At 50.7% G+C, this 10,266-nt stretch overlaps 1 protein-coding gene across 1 annotated transcript in view; it reads left to right on the forward strand.

Moving 5' to 3' along the window:
• Nucleotides 1-7,892, forward strand: part of GNRHR (gonadotropin releasing hormone receptor) — a 34,215-nt gene extending 26,323 nt beyond the window's left edge. Inside the window, exons 2-3 of the mRNA XM_078617156.1 lie at nucleotides 955-1,174; nucleotides 7,411-7,892. Coding sequence (XP_078473282.1) covers nucleotides 955-1,174; nucleotides 7,411-7,892 — 702 coding nt within the window. The remainder of the gene's footprint in view (nucleotides 1-954; nucleotides 1,175-7,410) is intronic.
• The last annotated feature ends 2,374 nt before the right edge of the window (nucleotides 7,893-10,266 follow it).

Consider the following 10,266-nt stretch of genomic DNA (forward strand, 5'->3'; position numbering starts at 1 on the left):
ACTCATTGTCGTTATCATTATGCAGTAAGGGACGCAAGTGGATTATTTTCGTTAAAAAAGTGGCTCATTCTGAATGGCAAGCACACCAGCCTGTGAGACAAACGGGTTACAACCAAGAGGATTCGTATGTACGTTGAACTTATTTTGCACCGTACATAGCCAACTGTGCTAGTCGGAGTCGTGTTGGGGAAGGACAACAAACTAAACACACATAAATCAGTTCGAAAGAATTTAGTTTTCAATCTATACTTAAAAGTGCATAGCTCCAATGGCTTCCTAATATCGGACAGAACCATAGTGACCCACAGAGACCCACAGAAACCCACAGACACCCATAGAGACCCATATGTATGGTGAACTTCTTTCGCACCGTACGTAGCCAACCGTGCCTGCCGGAGAATTCAAGGCGGCCTTGTGGCTCGGGAGAAATGAGCACCGCACCTGGCACTGAACCAGAACCGCTGAGAGCCTGGGTTCGACTCTGGGTCTCAGCCTCCCGTGGTGGGCTCTCAAGTGAAGTCAATTTAAACTTTTGCTTCACACGTCGGCGCCTTTCTGGCACAAATCTTCCACCCAAAGCGCGTCATTTGTGTCGTCCTTCCCCGCACCTACGATTCGCACGATTGGCTACGAACGGTTACGAAAGAAGTTCAACATACATAGTGAGTCGGTGGTGTTTGCTCAGCTACATTCTTCATCTTCTTCACATGGCTGACGTTGATGCAGAGCAACGACTTCCAATTGGACACCGCGGCGGTGCATGAGCCAGACGTCTGCGTCAGGAGTAGCGCCAGCAGAAAACGACCCTCCCCCCGAGAGAGCAAGCCCGGCTCGGCTCGGATGTGGCAGTGGAAAAAAAGGGGCTATTACTCACGATCCTCTTCTGTCTCTTCCCTCCTTTACCTTTCTCTTGCGACCCCCCTCCCCTTCCCCCAATCCCCTTCCACGACGCAGCTGGTCCTGTTCCGCGTTGTGCAGACGTCCCAGCCGGGCCCGCAGTTCACGCAGTGCGCGACGCACGGCAGCTTCCCGCAACGCTGGCAGGGAAGCCTCTACTTTATGTTCACCTTCGCCTGCCTCTTCCTGCTGCCCCTGCTCATCATGGTCTTCTGCTACGCGCGCATCCTCCTGGAGATCGTGCGGCGAGGCAGGGAGAGGGATGGAGTGGCGCACGGTGGGTGGGTGGTGGGTGGGTGATGGGTGGGTGGCATGGGTGGGTGGGTAGTGGGTGGGTGGTGGGTGGGTGTCATGGGTGGGTGGGTGGTGGGTGGCATGGGTGGGTGGTGGGTGGGTGGCATGGGTGGGTGGTGGGCGGGTGGTGGGTGGGTGGCATGGGTGGGTGGCATGGGTGGGTGGGTGGTGGGTGGGTGGTGGGTGTCTGGCTTGGGTGGGTGGTGGGTGGTGGGTGGGTGGCATGGGTTGGTGGTGGGTGGGTGGGTGGGTAGTGGGTGGGTGGCATGGGTGGGTGGGAGGATAGGGTGGGCGGGCGACGGCTCCCCCGGCTTTTCGTTCGCGTAGCGGTAAAAGAGTAGGGGAGGGGCAAGTTTGAATTTTAACCCCGGCACAAAAATTCTGAATTCAAATCAGTAAATGATGAGAAAATCCATCACAACAGAAAGGTTAGTGGAAACGGGAAAACAATTATATTAAAAAACGCCCAAAGATGTCCAATTCCTGTAGTAAGAAAAAAAACTGTCAGCCTTTTGCAGACCACCAGCTCAAAAGAACCGCACGTGTGACCGTTTTGTCTCTCAATGTGATTACGACACGCATGAATTTCTCCGTGCATTTTTGGGCACTCATCACAGCTTTTGTTTAGCTATTTCTCATGAATGACCGTGTTTCTGAACCATGTGTCATCGAAGGCTGGATATCCATGTGTTTCCCTCCATATATTCCTGCTGCCACTCTCTCTCTCTCTCTCTGAAGTGTTGTCCTCCTCTTCCTCCCTCTCTCTTCAAAAATTCCACCGGAATCATTGGCGGTGTCCTTCCGTGATTACGAAGCCGAGTTTTATCAAGAGCACTTTCACCCGGGGACCGTGGGAATGAGAGCGAGAGAGGTTAGCGAGACGAGGGGGGGGGGGGGGTGATGAGTAATTGGGGATCGGGAGATTGGAAGAAAAGAAAAAAAAAACCTCGAAATGGCGAGCTGCGTAACGTGGGCTGACCGCCACCAAATCTAATCCCGCGCGCTCACCTGACAGGTCGTGTTCGTCGGGACAATTCCGCTTAAACGTAGGGGATTTTTTTTCCTCTTTTTTTTACTCGTGCACTATTAACCTCGCGAGCGTTTAAACCACCGCATCGCGTTCCGCTTGCGAAATCGGTGCAGAAGGACGCCCGCTACGCTGCCCGCTCAAGCAAGCCTGCGTGAGCAGCGCTCGTTTCCGTAGCCCAACGGCGTCAATTCCACATTACGGTGGCGGCCGTTGTGTTTGTACTCGTCACTGTGTGACGACAGGCGGGGTCGATGTGCCGAGCGGTGGTACAGCGGATTGCAAACTGCACTAAGAACCCGACGACCCGAGTTCGATTTCCCGCTCACGGCGGAGAAGACCAGTGACGATTATCTGAGCCGGTCCTGGGCCTCCCCTAGGTCGACTCAGCCTCAAATGGGCAACTGGTACGGTGCGTTAACATCGCCACTAGGCAGACAAAGGCTGGGGGTGGGTGTGTTGCTTTCCACCCCCTCGTGTGCCGTGCAGGCCATCCTAGGTGCTCATTAACTGCACTTTCCCCAACAGTCGGTTAAGGCTATACGGGGGATCTTTGTATTTGACGTGCTGAGCTGCGGGCCCGGGGATTGAACTCGTACACCTTCCTGGTGTCTTCCTGACGATGGCTATCATTGTGGAGTGAGTGAAATCTGAACCGGCCCTGCTCCTCTGCCTTCGCCAATCCGCACTGACCAGTATGGTGAAGTATGGTCAAACAAACCCCCCCCCCATGACCGACACAGCATTGTGCATTGGGGGAGTGGTGGGCATCGTCGAGTAGTGGATTGACAAAAAAAAACTTCCTTAAATGATTAATGGGACTTTTTTTGCCAGTTTCCAAAATGATGAAAAATAAGAATAGGTTTTAGCTTTTCTGGCAATAAAAAAAGGTGGTGTTAAGAGGTCCAAACACCGAATATATTCCTTTTGCAAGGCATAAAATTCTGCATTAACCACACGTACTTGTGGAAAAACACCCACACGAACATGCTCGGACAAACATGCTTGTCTTTGAAACTGATTGGCCTACACCAGACAGCCTTCTTTATGACCTTGTCTCGCCAGCGTTAGACCAGAGAACGCCAATTAACAACAATCGATGAGTCATTCCGCAAATTACTCATCAATTACTATTATTTTACTGCAAATACACGCTGACAATTATCACGACTAGGGGGTTGGGCAGGAAATAAAACCACGTGTCTCCGAACATGCCTCGGCCAGGTGTTGGGAGGTCGTCCAAGGAAGTTAGAGGTTCCGAATATCAGCAAATTATTATTTTTTGTCTACGTGACAAACCTTACTAATTGGCTGTGCCGAGTGGTGGCGGGTTTAACGAGACGTTTAATATTTACGCGATCACCCCCCCCCCCCCCAAAAAAAACTGTCATTGATAACATTGATCGCAAAAACCTACTACGTGTTCAACAAATCATTCTTGCTCTGCTCGGCGGACCTGTGACAACGCAACGATAACGAACAAAACAGCATTCTTCTCGGCGCCGTCGTCAGCATCGCCGTCGTGCCCAAGGAGGAGACGTCCCGTCCGGGCTCACGACGAGAGGGCCGCAAGCCGCGCCGCCGTTCAAATCAACCGAGCGCCCGAAGGCGATCGCAAACAAAACATAATACCCGCCAAAGGTGGCTTCGACTAACGGGGCCTAATTGCGCGCGTGCAAGCCGATCACACGGCTCGCCACGAGATACCTCTCACATACCCCCCTCCCCTCCTCCTCCACCTCCACCCACCCCCACAGCCACCGCCATCTCTCACCCCGCTGAGTCGCCATCTGCTCCGATAATTGTACCGAAATATATGATGGAGGGCGGGGGAGGGGGGATACGGTGGAGGGGGGAGTTGCAATAGCAGTGGGGAGAATGGGGAAATGTGGAAAGTGGGGAGAGGGGGGGGCTCAAAGAGAAGACTTTTGAAATGCGTGTGAAATCGAGAGAGGCCCACAATTATCCCTTGGCCAGTGGCAGCGCTAGACGTGGCGCGAAGTAAAGCACAGAGCATAATCTCCCCAAGTAGCTCAAGGAGTCCGGGATTAATGAAAAATAAATGGTAAATCAAATATCAGCTCGAATTCAATTCCTAATGCGCATAAATCCAATTATTATTAAAAATCTCATTAATCTCTCTCGTCTCATTACACCTCTATCTATTTAATCCACATTTCTTACCTCGCTACCGACCAATATCTCTGTTTATTTATCTATCTGCTGTCATCTCAATCAGAGATAGAAATTAAATGGGGAGTTCCCCAAAAACAATTGCTGCTTTGGGCCTCCAATGGGCGAGCGCCACCGATCTCGCCGTTCCTGACCACCGCCAAAGACAAAGATCTCCGTGTAGCCTTAACAGACTGTTGGAGCAAGTGCCATTAGCGAGTAGCACCTATGAAGGCTGGCACGGCACACGAGGAGATGGGGTGGCCAGCACCAGGGCCCGACCGCCTTTGTCTCCCTAGTGACGACCACCACCATTAACCACTCCCAGTGGCCGGTATTGACTCTTTGTTGAGAGTCGTGGCTGTTAAACAAAACATGACGGCTGAACTAAACTGCCTCATTGCCAATGGCACACAAACGCACACAACAACAACAACAACAGAAGAACCCATCGCGAGTATCAATGTTCCACTTTGTAAATTAAAGGTGCATGGCCGTGAGAGATGGCAACAACCTGGAAGAAGCCTTCATCCAGCAGCGGCATTGCCCATGACCGACGACAGTGATTTAAACCAGCAAGGGCCCCGTATCGATTTAAAGCTTTCGTGACTGCAGGGATTCATCTTCTTGATTCTTTCGGTAAAGTCACGTAGAATGGAAATACTAAAATAATAAAAATAAAACATAATAAAATAATATTTTATTATGTTTTATTCTTTCGGTAAAGTCACGTAGAATGGAAATAATAAAATAATAAAAATAAAACATAATAAAATAATATAATATTAAATAATATTTTATTATGTTTTTTTCCATTCTACGTGACTTTACTGAAAGAACCAAGAAGAAGGGCCCGTAGTTTAGATTCAGCCCCCCCTTGCTGCCACCGACTGGTAACCGGCGGCATTTGTTCACCAAGCCTGCTGATGAGACCCAAAAGGGTCGAAACTCACCCCCAAAATGTGCTTTGCCGAACCAAATGTTGCCGCATAATATCCGCCTGGCAAGTGAGTAGGCCGATGGACTGTTCGTATCGTGTGTATGCGTGTGTCTATGTATGTTGTATGTATGTATGTTGCATGTATGTTGTGTGTATGTATGTTGTATGTATGTTGTATGTATGTAGTGTATGTTTTGTGTATGTATGTTGTATGTTGGGTGTATGTATGTTGTATGTATGTTGTATGTATGTTAGTTGTATGTATGTATGTTGAACTTCCTTTCGCACCTTACGTAGGATACCAAACTGCACACACACACACCGGTTCTAAAGACATCGTTATTGCGCGTGGAGGAAATGAACGAAATTGTGCTTAAGTGGGCAGCAGACGTCTCAAACGCAGGTTCATGTAACCCCCTGTGACAGGGACGGGGGGGGGGTCAGGCCTCGTTTTCGTTCCCGCGTGTGCCAATGTTCTCCGTTTAATGACTCGGGCGGTGTGCATGTTGCTGCTGCTGCCGCGTGCGGCTCTCACGCGAGTTAAGCGAACTTGCCTCCTGTACGGAGTTGACACGGCGAGGCTCAGGGTACATCGATCCACCACTCATGTCAGCCCAGCTGGAGTCGGTGGGTGGCTTCTCTACCCCCACCCCCTCCCCCGCAGCCTATAACGCCTGGTTGTGCGTGGTGGTTAGAGAGTTCGGCTATGCAAAGACTCTTAGATTGCGATAGTTTGTTGTGCGTGAAAACGCTTCAAACGTCATTTTACGGGCGTAGCAATGCGTAAACTGTACGGGGGTGGTCCAGATGCCTTGTGACCCCCCCCCCCCCACCAATTAATTGACCCCTAATTTTCTTTTCCTTTGCATATTCATTTCTGTTTTAAATGAAGCTCGCTTTAAAAAGTATGCGTTTTAGAGAATTAAATTGGGTCCGTAAGACATCTGTACCACCCTGGAGTGTCGAGAGCTTTGTCTATCCGCTGCTGGATGAAGGCCCTCCTGCTTACGCCACGCGGGTCGTAGGAGTCATTTGACCATACCTCACCACGCTGGTCAGTGCGGGTTGGGGGAATATGATATGGCGTAGATGTGGGGAGCATAGGCGTACAGTCCAATCGTGGATTTTGCGAGTCCAATAATCGATGAGCAAGGGCAATTCATCATTTGACCAATTATTTTGATCACCAAGTTTTCGGGCAACCCCGGTTTTCTAGAGGGCAAAGCCCTCCTGGCAATGCAACATTGGAGTAACATTTGGTTAACATTTGTATTAAATGTGGCGTCTTGCCCTCTTAACATTTGTTCGGTCACTCGTATCTCTTCAGTCGCGAGCCCGACCTCTCTGATGAGACGCCCTTCGCCGAAACCGCTCCCGAGTTTTGCTCGCATCTTGATCACTGCGGAACGACCGCATTCCCAGGAGGCCACGGTGGTCCGATGGGTTGCGTTGAGAGATGCTTTTGATCATGTCCTCTGCTGATCCGTTGAGTTTAATTTAGGGATCACCTTGACGATACAGCCCCGCTACAGACAGACGGACAGACGGACAGACGGACAGACGACTACTGCGACAATTAGTATTTTATTTTACAAGGTTAAGGCCCACTGAGCTACAGTATCTATGTCTTTTTCAAAAGCGACCTGGAAAAAAATTATAGCTCAACGAAGTGGCTCGTCACTGTGTGGACACTTTTAGTGGCGGGCAAACATTCCAACCGCACGTCTCTAGACGTGGAGTGAAACCCTCGAGGACCCGGAGAAGAATCCACGCAAACACAGGGAGAAAGAGAGAGAGAGAGAGGTTACATGCAAACTCCAAATATACAGCAGGCGTCAGGATCTAGATCGAACCCACGACCTCCTGTAAACCAAGTGAGGTAGTTAACATCTCCTCGCCACCGTGGCGCCCCGTGACAAGACGGACAGAGCTGACGCATTGACGCGTTCGACCTTTGTTGGGAAGCGTTACAAACAAACAAACAAACGACAAATGTGTTTTGTCGGTCATAACTCCGTGCCGGGGGATCTCATTGCTACATCCCCTCGCCACCCCCCTCCCCTCCCCTCCCCCCGAACAGACGCCAAGGCGGTCACCTTGCGCTGCTCCTCCAACAACATCCCGCGAGCGCGCCTCCGCACCGTCAAGATGACGGCCGCGATCGTGGGCTCATTCCTCGTCTGCTGGACTCCGTACTACCTGGTGGGCATCTGGTACTGGTTCTGGCCCGCGGCGCTCGACCAGGGCACCCTGCCCGAGTACATCAACCACATCGTCTTTCTCTTCGGCCTCCTCAACGCATGCCTGGACCCCCTGGTGTACGGTCTGTTCAGCGGCCAGTGGCACGGCACGCTCTGCTACCGCTACTGCTGCTGCTGTTGCTGGTGGTCATCGTCGTCGTCGACGCGTCGCCGCCGTCGTTCCGGAACGACCACCGGAGCGACGACCTCCAGTCGCGGCACGATGGCGAGCAGCGAGCTCGAGCCGCAGCCAACGCTGGCCACGGCCTCGGTCGACCTCTCTGCGCCGCTGCAGCGGCAGGGGTGCCCCCCCGTTCAATAACGGGACGAGGAGCAAGGATGCAGTGGTGGTGGTGGTGGTGATGCTGTGGATGGGTGGGTGGGTAGAGTGTGCGGAGTGGGTGGGTCAATGGGTGCGTGGGTGAAAGGGTGAGTGGGTAGGTGGGTGAATGAGTGAGTGGGTGGTTGCACGGAGTGGGTGGGTGAATGGGTGAGTGGGTGAAAGGGTGAGTGGGTGGGTGGGTGAATGCGTGAGTGGGTGGGTGCGTTATAGGGTGAGTTGGTAGCTTGGTGAATGAGTGAGTGGGTGGTTGCGCAAGGTGCGTGGGTGAATGGGTGAATGGGTGAAAGGGTGAGTGGGAAGGTGGGTGAATGAGTGAGTGGGTGGTTGCGCGGAGTGGGTGGGTGAATGGGTGAGTGGGTGAAAGGGTGAGTGGGTAGGTGGGTGAATGAGTGAGTGGGTGGGTGGGTGAATGCGTGAGTGGGTGGGTGCGTTATAGGGTGAGTTGGTAGCTTGGTGAATGAGTGAGTGGCAGGTTGCGCGGAGTGGGTGGGTGAATGGGTGAGTGGAGTAGAGTGAGGGGCGGTAGTGTGGTGGTTAGAGCACTGCGCTACAAACCCGACTACCCGAGTTAGATTCCCACTCACGGTCAACATCCGTGACGATTATCTGAACCGGTCCTGGGCCTCCCCTAGGTTGACTCAGCCTCAAATGAGTACCTGGTGTGTTGTGTAAACGTCGCCACTAGGGAGACAAAGGCGGCCAGACGTGGTGCTGGCCACCGACCCCCTCGTGTGCCGTGGCGGGCTCCATAGGTGCTCGCTTACAGCACTTGCCCCAACAGTCTGTTAAGATTATAGGGGTGATCTTTGTCTCTGTGTATGCCAGGTATCAACTTTATCGACAGCTGGCACGAGTTTTACATTTTACTTTCTGGAGCATCTAATTACCTGGAGAATACCCTGAATATTGATGAAAAGTGTGTGCTCCACATTTGACTATTTGGATACTTGTCAAAAAATTACCTATAAAAGAGGTTTTGTGTTGTTTACATTTGGGCGAATTTATAGGTTGATGCATCCAGAGCCGTACCTAGGGGTACACGGCGAATCGGGGCGAGTGCCCTGGGCCCCGCACTTTCGGAGGGGGGGGGGCGGCGGGGGTAATGATCACCCCTCGAGCTGTCTACCCTCCGGTATAGATCATTTTTTTAAAAATCGATTCAAGAATCGATGAGTTCACATTGGATATCTCGTGACCGATGCATCAGTACAACCCTATTATGTTTGTATGAGCGTAATGATAGTGAATGTACACTATGAAATCTCTTTTACCAGTGGCAAAATATAGTAGTAGGTTTTTACCCTTTTAAACTGGTACAAATCTGACACCTTTATTCAAGGCATCATGTTTTGACTACTTGTGTTGTGGTTATTGCAAACATGATGCCTTGAATAAGGGTGTCAGTTTTGTACCAGTTTAAAAGGGTAAAAACCTACTACTATAGTGAATGTTGTTACCTCCATCCTCCAGCCCGCTCGTTGATGCCTTGAGTGTTGCGAAAAAAAATCACCAATGTAATAATACATTCTGTTTTAACACTGAAGTTAATGTAGCAGCCAGAATCAGAATCTTTATATAGGCTGGAGGAATCCGATGAGCTATAAAGCTCTTTTTTTACAGCAGTCCAGTAGGGGCGGGTCGACAATTGGCTGAAGGGTTCGTGTGAATACATTACAAACACATTTTCCATTATATTAAAAAAAACATTGCTGCTTTCTTATGCGACTTGATTGCGTTTTGTGAGCTTGTTTGCAGTAGGGTTCCTGCATCGGTTTTGTGTAAATATGTTATATTTCATTGTATTTTGCTTTGGTAGGGATCACGTTCCCTCCCTGCAATGTCCTGAAAACGAATTTCTTTAGAACTGCTTTTGTGTTTAGTTTGTTGTCGTTCCCCCGCACCTCCGATTAGCACAGTATGCTACGTACGGTCCGAAAGAAGTTCAACATACATACAAACTACTGTACACTACACTATACACTATACTATTACACACTACACGACTATACTACATTCGGAACTAATTTCTTTAGAAAATCTTTTTGTGTTTAGTTTGTTGTCCTTCCCCCGCACCTCCGATGAGCACGGTTGGCTACGTACGGCGCGAAAGAAGTTCAAGTGCATAGCTCCGGTGGCTTCCTGATATCGGAAGGAAGAGCGTTCCAGACGGCCGCAGGAGCGCGCCTGAAAGCGCATGAGCGGTGACCGCCTTCATTCGATGGTTAACCCAAAGCCGCTGCGAGGATGACCGGAGTTGGGTGATGATGGTTTATGCTGCTTTGACGAGATCAGCAAGTTGTTTTGTTCTAGATTTGAAGCTTTCGTGACTGCAAGGATTCATATTCTTAGGTTT

Source organism: Lampetra planeri, chromosome 53 (genome assembly GCF_965212315.1).
Source record: "Lampetra planeri chromosome 53, kcLamPlan1.2.h2, whole genome shotgun sequence".
Lineage (NCBI taxonomy): Eukaryota > Metazoa > Chordata > Hyperoartia > Petromyzontiformes > Petromyzontidae > Lampetra > Lampetra planeri.